General features: G+C 49.9%; 1 protein-coding gene across 3 annotated transcripts in view; it reads right to left on the bottom strand.

The window, feature by feature from the left end:
• The window catches only part of CACNA1E (calcium voltage-gated channel subunit alpha1 E), a 384,845-nt gene extending 369,760 nt beyond the window's left edge, over positions 1–15,085 (bottom strand). The window contains exon 1 of one of the 3 annotated variants that reach the window (XM_088016637.1): positions 14,649–15,085. In XM_088016637.1, coding sequence (XP_087872763.1) covers positions 14,649–15,085 — 437 coding nt within the window. The remainder of the gene's footprint in view (positions 1–14,648) is intronic. The other 2 variants (XM_088016633.1, XM_088016634.1) reach the window with 2 other exon arrangements.
• Between the last annotated feature and the right edge of the window lie 447 nt (positions 15,086–15,532).

The raw sequence follows: 15,532 nt of genomic DNA, 5'->3' as shown, positions 1-15,532 counted from the left end.
ACATCTGAGAGGAGCCTGAGACACACAGCCAAGCATGGATGCTGGGGCAGATGAGTGTCGGCGGCAAAGCGAGAAAAGCCTGGGACAGTCCATTGAGAGAGTCCAACCATCCCCACGTGTGCAGAGAGGTCAGAGCAAAGAGGCATGTGCTCACAACAGAAGCGCGCCGTCGGGACAGCAGGGCCTGGCTGGTGTTCCAGAAGGTTCTGGCCAGCCCCTGTGCCTCTGCTCATGGTAGGCCACAAAGCCATCCCTCTATGTGGTGCAGAAGCTTCCAGGCCAGCAGCCCTTAAAGCACCTCAGTGGATGCTGTGATGTGCCCCCGCCTCCCTGGAGGACTGCCGGTCCGACCCCCCGGGGCTGTCGGCCCACCTCAGGAACTGCCTTAGCTAAAGCTGGCTACCTGGACCAAGGTCATGGCAACTTCCTGAGGCAGTCTTCGTCCAATAACTGCTCAGTGGGGGAACAGAAAAGCCTGGCCTCTCTGCCCCAACTCAGGGAAACTCTGTAAGAGCCCCCACCCACCCCATGAGGCCACCTGAGGCCTTTGTTGAGACACATCACAGCCTGACTTCTCTTTCCACCTAGTCCTGCATCCTTCCCTTCCTTTCCCAGGTGTGGATCCCAAGACGTTGCCCCCATAAGCCCCTGCACATTAATCCACATCTCGGAGCCTGCCTCCTGGAACCCCGTCCACAACAAGCAGGGTCAGCCTCCCTGCAGCAGCATGGAAGCAGAGGCCCTAGAGTAAAGTGGGAGGGCAGGGTCCTGGAGTGGAAAACTAGAGGATGGGCCTGACTGAGCCTGACGCTCAGCAAGCAGTGCCAAGCGGAGGAAGAGACCAGGCCTGCATCCCAGCCAGAGGTCTGCTGGGGAAGATGGGGAGTGGGGGGCATTGGGAAAGAAGAGGGCTAAGTCCTGGCCACGTGGCCTAAAACATTTCATCTGGAGTCCATCTGTCAAACAAATCTTATTTTCATCAGATTGGAGTTCACCTTAGTATCAAACTGAAATTAGCTCTACATTAAAGGGATGAAGGAACAGAAGCCCAGAGAGGTGAAGTGACCTACCCAAGGCCACCCGGCTTCTAGGTGCTAGAGCCAGGATTAAAAACAGGCAGTCTGCCCTAAAATTTGTGCTCTGAACCATGGGGCCACACTGCCTCAGACAGCAAATGGGGGCTACCCATAAGCCATATTACAAACAGCCAGAGAGGTGAACGGCCTTGGCCCGGGTCACATAGCTCCTTGGTGGCAGTTTCATTCACAGAAACATTCTCTAAGCAACCCTGTAAGAGCCTGGCACTGTGCCAGGGCCGGATTTAAGGTTAGACCACTGGGGGTATACGTGTTGTGAAAGAGGACAGGGCTGGAGGCTTAGAATGGTATTTATGCCGAAGCATATTTCTGGGCCTCCTCTCCCTCGAGGGAGCCTATGGTTTGGAGGCAGGGCTCCGCCGTAAGACAACTAAACCCAACAGAGCTCAGCAATTGTCACTCGCCATTAGCAGAACCAGAGTCACAAACCTGCCACAGGGGCCCTGAGAACAGCACCCACCAGCCAGCACCACCTGGACACTAACCCCCCCCCCATGCCTGTCTCCTCCCACCACCAGGAGGCACACAGGGTTCCCTGAAGGAACTTCTGAATTCAGCAAGCCTCTTGCAAGGTCACCCCCACCCCACCCAAGAAGGTTCCAGGGTCCCCCCTCTGCGCCGGATGCCACAAGCTGAGCCACAAGCCTCCCCAAAGTATTGCTCTGGCTCTGGATAAAACCAAAGCTGTAGGCGTGCTAATTAGCAACAACGAGAGGTTGGGCACACAGACTATTAATGACTCCATCTCTCTGTTTCCTGCTGGCCTATTATTAATTCATGGGGCCTCTCCAGTGGGGCCAGAGAGATAACACAGACTGCAAAAGTTCACATTTCAATTTGAAGCTGAGACGGGCGGAGGGCTGTTGGGGAGAAGCATCAGTCCTCAAGGGGCACGGGCGGCAGTGTGAGAAACCTCCTCCACAGACTGGCTTCTGGCCCTCTCTGCTGCAGAAAGGAAAATGCACATCCTAAAGGCACCAACAGAGAGGGTAACTGCAGCGCTGCTCCTAATGGCCAAGCGACCAGAGACTCCCATGCTAGGGAATACTATGCAGCATTACAGAGACTTTATGGACATCTTCCTAGAAACTGCCAAGGAAGATGCCCATGATATAGTGTTAATTTTTAAAAAGCAAAATAACAAATGCAACATGCAGACCTACGTGTGTACTCTGACTCCGTTTTCTTGCCAGAAAGAGAGGGACAAAATTTACCCAGCTGAAGCACAGGAATGAGGAGAGAGGATGACAGCTGGGGACAGTTTAAGATGCCGGGGGAGGGGGATGAAGATGGACTAGAAACTGGTGTCCCCAAACCAGGGATGTCAGGCCAGCACTGCCCTGCCCTGAAGAGCATGGTCCCTGAGGAAGCCTTTCTGTGTATTATTTCTCCACTCCAAGAACAGTGAGGGAATTTACCTGACTCCTCCCTGTTTTCTTCACAGATTTCAGAAGGGATGTGAATGTCCCATCCCTGAGATCAGGAGGTAACGGGGCTACATTCTGACAGGAGCAGTGCGGTGAGGTGGTGGGATGCAAGCACTGAGCGAGTCTGCACAGAGGTTCCCAGGTGAGAGGCGGAGGGAAGGAAGAGACGCAGAAGAGGGCTCCAACTCTGCGTTTACCATTCCTCCTTCACTCTGGGTTTTGGAGAGCAAAAGAGGAAGAGAGAGGTGGTGAGAGGGGCCAAGAGCAGAGCGGAGGAGGAAGAGGGGGCTGTGGGGTAGAAGCACGCTATGCAGCAGTCCTTGGACGGAGAGCAGGTGTGGCCACTGGAAACAGCAGTGTCTAAAGGTCAGACAGACCCGCACTTGGCCCAGGGCAATGCACTTCGTTCTGTGGGCCTCTGCTTTCTCACCTGAACGTTAAATAAATGTGAAATTAGGTGACACGACGTTTCTAAACGTCTTGTTTATCGCAGTGCCTGGAATACTGTAGTATTGTGTGGGTGTGGGTGTGTGTGCACGCATGCACGCGTGCATGTGAGCATGATCACACTTCAACTCTTCAGCCCTCAGTATTTCCTTTTCTACAAGTGTCTTCATCCATCCCATCACATCCAAGAGAAAAACACCCTTGACTCATCTGCGGCTATGCATCCAGGTGAGCTCTGCTTGAAAGGAAAGGCCGTGCAGGAAGGTAAGGGAGATGGTAGCTTTGGACTGAAACCCGAGTCCTTGGGGCTCTCACCCTGCTCTGCAAGGCCCTTCTGCCTTCAGGCTTCCTTGTCCTTCCCTCCGACGTGACGGGTGACCCCCCAGGCTGCTCCAGCCCCTGCCAGGCCCAGCATTCCAGGACTCTTCCAATTAAGAGACGGTGGCTGCAGTACACAGGAGTGACCACTCGGGGGCATCATAAAACAGGGAAAAGTATCTCAAGAATGAGGAAGTGTGACAAATTGTGCCGCTGGCACTAGAGGGCATTGTTTTTCCCATTTTCTTCCAAAGGGTGACTCAGGTGTTCAGATGTGGATAGTGCAGGAGGTTGAAGAGTCTCCTTTTGAAGATATTCAGGCACGGCCCATGCCAACACAGTGGAGATGGCCGAGTTTGGGGTAGCGTAGGGGAGACTGGCTCACCTGCACCCCCCCAAAAAACAGGAACAAGACTCTGATGGGGCTGGACAGAGAAACACAGGCATCAAATGGACCCCTGGGGCCCATCGGGACTGAGAGCTACAGAGTCACAACCCTTCTCCCTTGGCGCCTCCTTCCTGGCTTGGCCTGGAAGGGAAGAGCCAGAACAGCAGAGGAACATTTGCCCCCACTAAGCCCGAGCTCCTGGCCCCACACTCTGGAGAAGGTGAAAGGGCGTCCAGTGGCTTCGGTGAAGGAGCAGAGAAGCTGTCTTCGTTCCCTTTGAGACGTGGGCATCACCAGGCACTGAGTGAGGGGCTGGGCACCCTCAAAGGAACCCCACTGCTCCGGCTCACCACCCTGCATATCTCCATAGCCTGTTCTCTAAAGGAAGTGTTGAGAGAACTGCAGGAGGAAAATGTAGGAAAAAGAAGTCACTAGAGACCGGACCTAGAAAGAGACACTCGTTTTCAAATCTCTGGAGGACAGACCGAAAAAAAAATTTTTTTTCAAGGATATGTGTTGACGTTTCCCCAAAGGGCCCATCTTAAATCTCTACGGAGTCACCCAAATTGTGTCAATTCCCAGGAGGAGCCCAGCTCTCTGGCTTCTCGGTGGCTTCTTGTTCTGCTCAGAATTCCAGACAGGCAGGGCATATGCTACAGGTCCCTACTTGGCTTGTGGTGTTCATACGTGTTGTTGGCTAGTGAAAGCACAGTGTGTTGAAATCGCGTGATTTCTGTATTCCATTGGCATATGTTCTGGTTCAGCAAGTCTGTTATACTACAACCCGACCAGCCTGAAATGCCTCATCTCTGAGCGCAGGGGTGAGATTCAGCCGGGCTACAAACTCAGGCACCCTCAGGGCCAGGATGAGCACAGCTGATAGGTGAATTAGCCCCGTCTAAGGCAGTGGGGGGTGGAGGGGACTGCGGAGACCTCAAGAACCCCTGTGCCTCCTAAGAGCATACAAATTTAAATTGTATTAAAACACCAGATCAGTCAGCAGTACCTTTCTATTTAACTGAACAAACTCTGCCCATGTGCCTTTCTGGCAATGACATTGCTATAGACACTAGCACCCCAGTAAACCAAGCGCTGCCTGCTTTTACCAGCAAGTGGCAGCATGTGGAATGATGTCCCCAGTCACTGCGACTAGATCTGCCTGGGGTTAGCTGCCTTTCAGGAGGCTCAGAGAAAAACTGGCCCACCGGCTTTTAAAATCCAAGGGGAAAGTTTCAAGGTTGGGACATTTGTTTCCTGGGGGAACTGGTGTGTGACCTTGGGCGTGGCATGGAAGCTGGTGAGACTGTGGTAGGACACCCGAGACTGTGGTGGTACCAGCCCTCCTGGTCAGCAGGGCGGTTGGGACACAGGCGAGAAGCGGGTGGGGCTCGCAGGGCCGGCTCCCCGGAGCCAGTCCCTCACAGCGGCCTGCTGACCCCGCCATCAGAATGGCTCGTTGCCAGCACCAGCAGTCACTCGGCCCTGAGGGCCCTCGCCCCCTCAGCTGTAAATGAGGCACCTGGGCTAGACAACGGTGATGGTGGTGGGCATAATAGTAATAATGCCAATCATAGCAAGAGCGGCTGCTGTGCCCTGACTCTGGGCCCCGTGTCAGGCGCCGTGCAGGTCCTCATTTCATCGCCCAGGGGGTCCGCTGATGTACACAGCTGACCTCAGCCCTGGCTGTAGCCTCTGCACCAACAGGCATTAGCGAGCCTTGCACGCCCTGCTGTAGATAGCGAGTGGGGGGCTCCTGAAGGTGAGGAATCAGACACGAGGGGGCAAAACAACCAAACCCTGGGCTAAGTATTCTAGGTGTTCATCACATGTCAGAAAGGTGACCGTCCTCATCCACAATCTAGCAAGGGAGGAAAACAAGGTCAAATACGGAGGTAAATAACACACGGTTCGGGGGTGATCAGAGGTGTGAGGGAAGACAGGACCGAACAACCTGCAACCTAACCAACCTGGGTTTTCTCAGCCCATGAGGCTCCCCACCGCAGGGGCTGACCTGGCCTAGATCCAGAGCCCCTGGTGTCCCCAGCTCCCTCAACTAGACCCGACAATATGTCCGGTGTTGTCAGAGGCTAAGTAACCATCCAGATCAGAATCATTGCCACGCCAACTATCCCTTGGGCATTCATTCACTCATTCATTCACTGACAACCAGTCACTGAGAGACTAGATGTCAGGCATTGCTCCCAGCACTGAGTCTATGAAGTGAACCATGCAGTGTGTTACTTTTTCTCTTGTTGGGGGCGGGAGTGGGGGCAGTCAGCAGCCCAGGGTGATGGGAGCCAGATTTACCAGATGTCTATTTTAGACTATATGGTGACGACTAACCTCTCTGAGAAGGCATCACTTAAGCTGAGGTCTAAATGACAAGAATGGACCAACCTTTCAAAAATCTGGAGAAAGAACGTTCTAGGCAGAGGGACAGGCAGAAACATAGCAGGCGTCGGCCTGGCCTGAAAGTGGGCAGGACTGCAGGGAGCAAGGGAGCAGTTGTACAGATGAGGTCATGAGCTACCCACGACCAGGTGCTTCAAGGCTTTACAAACCAGGGATAGGGGCTCAGATTTTACTCTGAGTGCAAAGGGAAGTTACATCACAGAAGCATGATTTGGTTTATATCTTTTTAAACACTGCTGTCTCTCATATGAACAGCCACACTCCTGAATACAGAAAAACAAAGACATAAGGAGAGAGGCCAATTAGGAGGCCATGGAAATTAGGAGGCCAAGTGACAACGGCTTGGAAGATTGTTAGCACCAGGGACGCAGAAGTGTTCAGACTTGGAACGTGTTTGGGAGATGTGTTGACAGGGCTTGCCAACTGACTGGAAGCAGAAGAAATGGGAAAGGGAGTAATAAAGGACAATAGAAGTCTTTGGCTTGAGCAACAGGGTTGATGTGGTGCTGCCTACTGAGATGCGGGGCTGCGTTGGGTCAGGAGAGGATCAAGAGTTTTGCTTTAGCCATGTTAAGTTTTAGATGCTGGTTAGACCACAATGTGGAGATGCCAGCTTCCCATTTGGCTACAAGAGTCAAAGGTTCTTAGGAACCAAATTTGGGAATCATCTGCTGATCTGTGGGCCTGGCTGAGGTTACCCAGGGAGATTGTGTAGGCAGAGTAGAGTCCAGGAGTAACCCAAGGCTCACCAACATTTTGAGGACCCACATGAGCATACGTGATCTAGTAAACATGGTCCAAATTCACAACAGACGTGCAAGGTATTAGGCTCATCTTCACTCTAAAAATGCAGAGAAGTTACAGCCTGCCCCAGGTCCCACAGTTTATAAGTAGCATGGCAAGAATCAACCCTAAATATTATGACTGGGTTCCTGTCACTTGTCTACCACTGTGTAATGAATGCAGGTGGATGCTCATATGGGCAGAAGGCCTCGGTGGAACAAGCTAGGCATTGAAGTCAGAGGGCCTGGGTTGAATCCTCACTAGCTATGTGATACTGGGCAAGCCTGAGCTTTCTGGGGTATAAAATTATGAATTTTTTTTTATTTTGCAAATATCTATTAAGTGTCTCTTGTGTGCCGGACACTGCACCAAGTAATGGGGACCCATGGGGAACAGATAAGACTTCTGTGGTATACAGTCTAGTGGGGGATATGGACATGTAAACAGGCAATTAGAATATAGTGTGATAAGTACTATGATTATGGAAATACTGCTTCCCTCTTTTTAGAGTATGTTGTACCAACCTACGCAGACTTTAAAGTTATACATAATTTCCTTTCTTCCAAATCCATATGCAATAATAGTCCCATATGAAATGTTTCTACTCTTTATAATAGTACCTATGATTTTCATTAGAATAAATAATACATGCAAAGCACCTAGCACATAGCCAGTGTCAATAAATGGTAACGGTCATTATTAAAACATGGGTTTTTTGACCTAGCACCACCTCTGACTTTTGGGCTCATTTTTCTCCTCTGTAAATTAGGAATAATAACAGCTAGTCCAGGAGCATCTGGGTGGCTCAGTCAGTAAAGTGTCTGACTCTTGATTTTGGCTCAGGTCATGATCTCAGGGTTGCAAGATCAAGCTCCTTATCAGACTCCACAGTGAGTGTGAAGCCTGCTTAAGATTCTCTCTCTCCTTCTCCCTCTGCCCCACCCCCCAACTCTCTCTCTCATTCTCTCTCTTAAGAAAAAATAATAATAATAGCTAGTCCACGGGGTCCTTGTGAGGGTCAGATGAGACAGTATACATGAAAACATTTGGTAAGCTGGAGGGAATTCTATTAAAATATGAGTAAAACATGGTTTCATGCCTTTGTAGAGCTACAAAACTCAGTCCATGAGGAATAGTTTGTATTACCCAAAAGGTCCTCATAGCCCTTACACAATGGCCTGTGGAAACCTTTTTTAGTAGGTTCTTTGGAAAATGGAATTCTGCACAAGAAATTCTGTTTCATCCAAATCCCTATACTCTGTCCACCGGAAAACAAAGACCCTTTACTTGAGGCCTCCTCCTATCCTCTCAACTCCTTCCCCTACCACATTTGGCTCACACAGCCAAAGGCAAAAAATTCTGGAAACCTCCCAGGCTGGCTTCCAGCCGGCTTCGTGCATCACTAGAATCCTGAGTCAGTGCCAAGAAGGCAGGATTTGTAAATTTGGTATGTGTGCCATAGGTTGTCAGCTGTGTGGGTGGTGGACAGGGCCTTGGGAGGGGCTGCAGCTGAGGGAGGAGCAAGAAGCTGGCAGGGCTGCCAGGCAGAGAACCCTACCTGACTTCCTACTGTAGCAAATTCATTCTTGAGAAAGGACCAGGCTGCCCCTGTCTTAGTGTCAGGAGGATCCTGTCTCTAGAATGTCAGTCAGGAGAAGCCAGAAGGCTGGAGATAGAGAGGAGAAGGCTCCATCTCTCCAAGGTGCACTAAGTAGACACAGGATCCTAAGCAGAAGGAGGGCAGAGGACAGACTCCCCAATTCCTCTGCTGATTGTTCAACTGGAGGGTCTTGAGCAGTCAGCAACCTGCAGAACCACACGGCTAACCCAGGGAACGGAGCTACCTCTTTCCCCGGAAGCTAGCAGACTAGAATGGGTACCAATTCCCCTCAGTGCATTTACTTCATCATTCATTCAACTAAGACTTATTGTGAGCCAACTACACACAGGGCATTGTCCTATACTCTCAAGATAAGACAAAGTCCCTCCATTCAAGAAGTTGACACTTCAGTGGAGGGAGACAGATATCTATATGTCTATGTAGATATCTACCTACATCTATATATAGTGTGTGTATGTGTGTGTGTGTCTTTATGTGCCTGAGTGCATGTATAATAACAGGAAGGGCTGTGATTAAAAAAAAGGCAAAATAAAGAGAGAAAGAGAGTGACAACGGGGGAATGCTATACTACAGGGGGTGATAAGAAAGGTCTCTCTGAGCAGAGACCTAAATGAAGTGAGTGGGAGTCATGCAAGTCTGTGGGGAAAGAGCATTCCAGGTAGAGGGAAGAGCAAAAGCAAAGTTCCCTGAGGTGGCAATGATCTGAGCATAGTCAAGGAATAGCGTGGGACCAGCGTGGACCGAGCAGATGAGTGGGGAAGAGATTAAGAGATGTAGCCAAAAATGCCTGTGCATGTCTGGGGGGCCGGGGGAGAGGTCCAAGGGGTGGAGGAAGGAGATCATGTACGGCCTTAAAGACCATGTGAAGGACTTTGTTCTGTGGGACATGAGCCACTAGAGGGCTTGAGCAGAGGACTGATGTGATAAATGTCTGAAGACTCTCTAATGGAAACTCCATGTAGTATCCCTCCAATGCCTTTGTAGATCTTAAGGGGAAAAAAAAAAAAAAGGCAAGGAAGAATCAGCTTTGGTGGGGGAAAAAGACCGAAAAAGACCCTAGCGGGGAGGTTAGTTAGTTAAGAGTGGCTGCAGTAATCCCCTTGGATGAGTTACTCAAATTCTCTGTGCCTCAACTGCAAATATGGGGATAATAATAGTACTGGTCTTATTCAGTTGTTATAAGGATTAAATGAATTAAAGTATTAAGAAGAGTGCTGGGTAGGGGTGCCTAGATGGCACAGTTGGTTGAGCATCTGACTCTTGGTTTTGTCTCAGGTCGTGATTTGAGGGTCATGAGGTGGAGCCCCATGTCAGGCTCCACGCTCCGTGCAGAGTCAGCTTAAAATTCTCTCTCCTTCTCCCTCTGTCCCAACCCACCCACCCACCTGCACTCTCTCTCTGTCACTCATTCTCAAATAAATAAATAAATAAATAAATCTTTAGGGAAAAAAAGAAGAGTTCTGGGTATCTAATAAGTACCATATAAGTGTCTACCACTTAAGTCTCTATTAAAAATAAAAATCACAGGTGACTCAGACTAGGGAGATAGTGGCAGAAGTGATCAAATATGATCTGACACATTTCAAAGGGAAAACTGATGGGGATTGGCAAGAATTGAGTGTCAGTGTGAGAGAAATCAGGAGGACTCCAATGCTTCTGGCCCCAGCAAAAGAAAGAATGAATATAGGTTCCATTTAGTGAGAAAGAGAAGACCGCAGGAAAAGCAGATCTGGAGGAAAATTGGTATTTTTCTGTTGGACAGATCTTGCTTGAGATACCTATGGATATACAAGTAAAGGTGCTGATTAAGTGGATGACATCTAAAAACCAGGGAAGAGATCTTAGCCAGAGATACAAATTTGAGAGTTGCTAGTCTGTGACTGTCACTAAAGGTCCGGGACTGGGTGAGGTCACCAGCAAGTAAGTGTTGGCGAGAGAGTGGAGGATGGATCCCTGGGCCCCCCAGTATTTGGGGATTAGAAAAAGGAAGAGGAAACAAGCAAAAGAGGTGGAGGAAAGACTGGCAAGGTAGGAAGAAAACCTAGAGTCATAAAGGCCATGTGAGAAAAGAGTTCCAAGAAAGACAGAGTGATAGTGGACAAATGGTATGGCTGCTGCCAGCAGGTCAGGGAAGATGGACACAGAGAACCACCCACTGGACACAGCAGCATGGAGGCAGGTGTGAGCATGCCAGAGCCATCTGCTTGACTGGCATAAAGGCCTGATTTCAATGGGTTCCAGAGGGAACGGGAGACAGAGAATGTAGACAAAAGGGCTCATCATGCTCTACATCTAGACCTCCACATGGAGCATGATGAGTAATCGGTCCACAGAAACAGGAAGAACAGCCTAGAACAGGGGTCCAGGTGCAGTGGGTGGTTAATGCAGTGGTTGGAACTCCTGCAAGCCTCTTTGACTTCTGCTCTTTTCCCAGTGAAGCAAGAAGGCAATTGCGGTGATAAGCTAGGAATAGGCTGGCAGGAGACGCTGGGGTTTGAGAATTAAGGGTAAAGTATGTGAAATAACCTCTAAAAGAATGTGAGGGTGAATAGAAAGGTGAAAAGTCATAGGATTTCTGGGCAAGACTGAGGACCAACTTGAGGGAGGGGATCACGAATTTACAGTGAAACCAGTAAGCATAGCTGTGAGATTTTCCACAGCAATGTTCTGCTGCGCAAGTGCAAGGGACAAATAGGTGGCAAGTGGGATTTAAGCAGGGCTGGAGTCCTGCTAGACCAGTATGATGGAGCAACAGAGGGGCAAGAAAGGTGAGGGTGAAAACAAGGATGATAGAGCATGAAGTAGACTAGAGCCAGCTTGGGAGGCATCCAGCATTCTTGCCCCTGGCTGATGACTGGCTCTATCTGAGAAGCTGGCAGGAGAAAGGGTTGAGAGAGCAGGAGGAGACCTCAAGAGTGACATCACCATTTTGCTCTGGAAAGTATTTTTGGTGCTCACAAGGGAATTTAATTTGATAAGATGAGAAGTGAGGAGATGACTGAAGAGGGGAGCCACAAAAAAGTAATATGTCTTGTGGATCTCAGTGAGGTTAAAGAATCTTGGGAGTTGAGCACTAGAGGGAGTGAACTGGGCAGAGAAGAGCTGGTGGTCAGAGAGTAGGATGCTTGGAACTGAGATTATGGAGCAGTGCAGTTACAAGGTGTGGGGAGGCCATAGAAGTGAGGTCTCGGCAGCAAACACGGAGGTAAAATCATCAGGGAGAAGAGGTTAAGGATCCAAGAGGCCAGGGTCCAGGAAAGGTCATTTAAGTGGATATGGAAATCACCAAGACTGATGGCAAGAGGAGACATGGGAGACAGGCAATAAACCAAGAGCTAAAATCTTTCTGGAATGAAGGTGAGTGGCCTGGGAGTCTGTAGATGGCTACAGGAAGGAGTAGCAGGTGCTACTGCATGATGACATGAGCTCCAAAGCTGGCCTTTTAGGACAGGCATGAGGAATCATGGTCTGGAAGCAATAATGAGGGGCAAGTAGACAGCTACCCCGGCTCCAGGCTCAAGATTGTGAGGACGTGTGGGAGGGAAGGCTGCCACCACATGAGGCAGCTGCCAATCAAGCCATGTTCTTGGGGGAGAGGCAGGTACCAGTTAGAACAAGGAGGTGATGAGAATGTCCAGAGAAGGTGTGAGAATGCAGAGAATTTTTCACATGATGGAACATGAGCTCCAGACAGTACAATATTAGGGTTTGGGGAGCTGGCGAAGAGCAGGAAGTAGGTCAGATTAAGGCATGTAGAGCTATATGAGGATGGATTTTGGATGGTAAAGAAAAAGGGCATGATGGTATTTGCCTCTTAACACTCACAGCCTCATCACTGCAACCTGTATAAAGGTGTCCAGGGTTGAGAGTGGGGCAACATCCCTGTCTCTATCATCTCTCATTTTCTTTTCAACCCATTTCAATTGGGCCCTGACCCCATCACCCTACTGAAACTGCTCCCATTAAGGTCACCTCCATATTGCTGAAACCAGTGATTCTGTCTCCAGCCCTAACTTACCTCTCAGCAACCTCCTACACAGATGACTCCTGCCTTCTGAACAGACACCTCTCTTCACTTCTTTGTCCCTTTACTCTCCGGCTTTCCTTTTTTTTTTTTTTTTAAGATTTTATTTATTTATTTATTTATTTGAGATAGAAAGAGCATGAGTGGGGGCAGGGACAGATGGAGAAGCAGACTCCCCGCACAGGACTCGATCCCAGAACTCTGGGATCATGACCTGAGCTGAAGGCAGACACTTAACCAACTGAGCCACCCAGACACCCCACTCTCTGGCTTTCCTCCTACTTCTCTGGCCCCTCCTTCTCAATTCCTCTACTCAGGAAGGTTGACACACCCCCAAGCCACTGAAGTGTCTGCCCTATTTCACCTCCTCATGGCCCTTCCTAGTGAAAGCACAGTCTCCCAACCATCCCCACCATGACTCGAAATAGGTGGCTGCTACTAGACCTTTATATCCCCCAACTAGTAAAAGTTTAACTTAGAGAAAGGTATAAGAGTTACCATGCATTGCTAGCCATGGTGAAGCTAGTTTTTCAATGAGTATTATAGTAATTCTTGAGTTAGGTCAAAGGACAGGCACTGAGTGACATGAAAAATGTGTAAGATAGTCTCTGCCCTCAAGTTGTTCAGAATCCACTCAGGAAAACAAGACAGAGGTGCAGAGAAATATAGTACTTCTAAATACAAAGAAATATCAACTATCAGAGCTGCATGATATTCACACTTTCTCCTCTTCATTTTTTGAGGCCATGGGGTGACTTACTCAACATCATACCACTAGTCAGTCACCCTGGGAATTAGACCCAGATCTCTCAACCTCCAAGCCAGTGTTCTTGTCATGGTATCTCAGCTTGTGGTTGAGGAAGAAGTTAAGTACTGTGGGAATTGGAAAGAAAGTCACTGTGCCATTGTGGTTCAAAGCATGGATTCTAGAACCAGATTGCCAGGGTTCAAATCATCAAATCACAGTAACAATGTAGTTATTATTGGAGCGACTTTGGGAAAGTCACCTAACTTCTCTGTGCCATATTTAACAGTGGTTAAATACTGTACCTACTGTACAGTAATGGTGAGGATTAACAAAAGTTAACATGGGTGCTTAGGACATTGCCTGGCTCTTAGAGCTATGTAGGGTTTTAAAGACTAACAATACTTGAAGGTGAACAATAGGAGGAGGTTGAGTGCTGGATGCCTGACCCCTTTCTGAATCCCAGGGCCCACTGAATGAATGAATGATGAACCAGCAAACATTCTGACATCCATAGGGAAAAACCTCCAGATATCAGCTAATCTACCCCTCTTTGTACCACCCAGAATGTCCACTGAAACCAAATAAGTAAATTCTACCATAACCACCACCAACAAAAAACATCTATTATTAGTCTTTTTGCACTTAGTAACATCTAACAATTCAACAATCTAAGGAAGAGGAGCTAAAGATACACAGACCACAAGACCTGTAAACCTGCAGAATGTACACTGGCATCCAAAAGACAAAACAAAGCCCCTAGGTGGGGTATAAGCCTGGAGTGTCAAATGAGAATCAAATGAAACACTCTTGCTTTAACGTAGGGCTCCTTAGAATAAAGCCCAAGTTCTCAAGAGGCGTGAATTGGGTTCAAGGCAATCTAAGACAGAACATAAATCCTTTTGCTCTACTCAAAAAGATCAGAGATAAAGTCATGGGGGCCACAATCTCTTCCACCACTTGCCTCAAAATGTAATCATTCACCCAAGGATGACATTAGAAAGAGTAAGTTTAGCTACAATTCCAGAAGAAAAGATGATTGATGATTCATGTTTCGGTGACTTCTCCATCGTTTTATAGAGCTCCTCTTTTCAGGGAAGCTCAGAGTGTGAAACAGACCCTAGTTCTTTCTCCAGATCTTAGCAAACGAGGCATGCTTTGGAGGGCAAGCCTGACGGCCCCCAGCCGACAGTTGTAGACCTCAGTGAGGTTGCGTGCAGCCGGCTGACCTCACTCGATGGGTCAAAACCCTCTTTAGCAACAGCAGTGACAAACGCACCCGACTCCCGGGGCCCACCCTTTCCCACACCCACCCCATCCTCCCCGCTGCTGCACTGGGCTTCCCCCCACCCCCGCGTGTCCTCACTCCCACCTCCCCAAACTCACTCCCACTCCTTGCGCCGGGCCTGCGGTGTGCTCTGCATCTTGTGCGCCTCGTGGGCCTTGATGATGTCGCGCTGCTCGATGAGGCCCCCGCGCCGCCGCTTCATCACCTCGGGGCTCACCGGGAGAAAGGGGCTGGAGCCAGCCTCCAGGGCCGCACCGCCCTCCCAGCCTGGGCCCTCGCCCTCGTGCACCGGGAAGAAGTTGTCGAAGCCGGTGGCGGCTGCGCGCGGGGAGGCCGGCAGCATGCCCACTTCGTCCGAGGCATCGGCCTCGAGCAGGGAGCACTGCTGGGGCCGCCATGCCTCCTCCTCAGGCAGGGCCAGGACGTGGCGGCGGCGGCCTGCGGCCCAGGGCTCAGGGCTCCCATCCGCGGCAGGGTAGGGGGCGGGTTCGGGCAGCCTGCGGCCTGGGCTCGGTCCACGCATCTCGGGCACCATCCCAGAACATTGCTCTGCGGGGGGGGGGGGGGGGGGGGGGGAGCGTGGTTAAGGAGGGGAGAGGCGAGAGGCGGGAGGCGGGGAGGGGTGGGCGTGAAGGAAATAGAGAAAAGAAAGAGGTTAATGACATCAAAGTTTCCGGCTGACCCAGTGCTACGCCCCAGGCCTGGCCCAGAAAACTGGCACATACTAGGGACCCCGCAAATGATCACTGAACTCAGGAGCATCCACTGTGGACCAGGCTGGGTGCCAAGTGCTGAGTATCCAGAGTTAAATAAAGTAGACTTGATTTCTGCCCCATGAACTTCACAGTCTAGTGCAGAAGACAGAGGTTAAAGAAATAATTATATGCAATGTGATAAATGTCTCAGGGTACTGCTACACCAAGAGAAGAACTCCATAGACTGTCTTTTTGGGCCCAAGCCTCAGATAGCTCGCTGCCTGTTC

Source organism: Eumetopias jubatus, unplaced genomic scaffold (assembly GCF_037043125.1).
Source record: "Eumetopias jubatus isolate StellerSeaLion01/CBP00866 unplaced genomic scaffold, mEumJub1_p1.0 scaffold_12, whole genome shotgun sequence".
Classification (NCBI taxonomy): Eukaryota; Metazoa; Chordata; class Mammalia; order Carnivora; family Otariidae; genus Eumetopias; species Eumetopias jubatus.
Note: the sequence above shows the minus strand (reverse complement) of the source record. Positions and strands in the feature narration are given on the sequence as shown.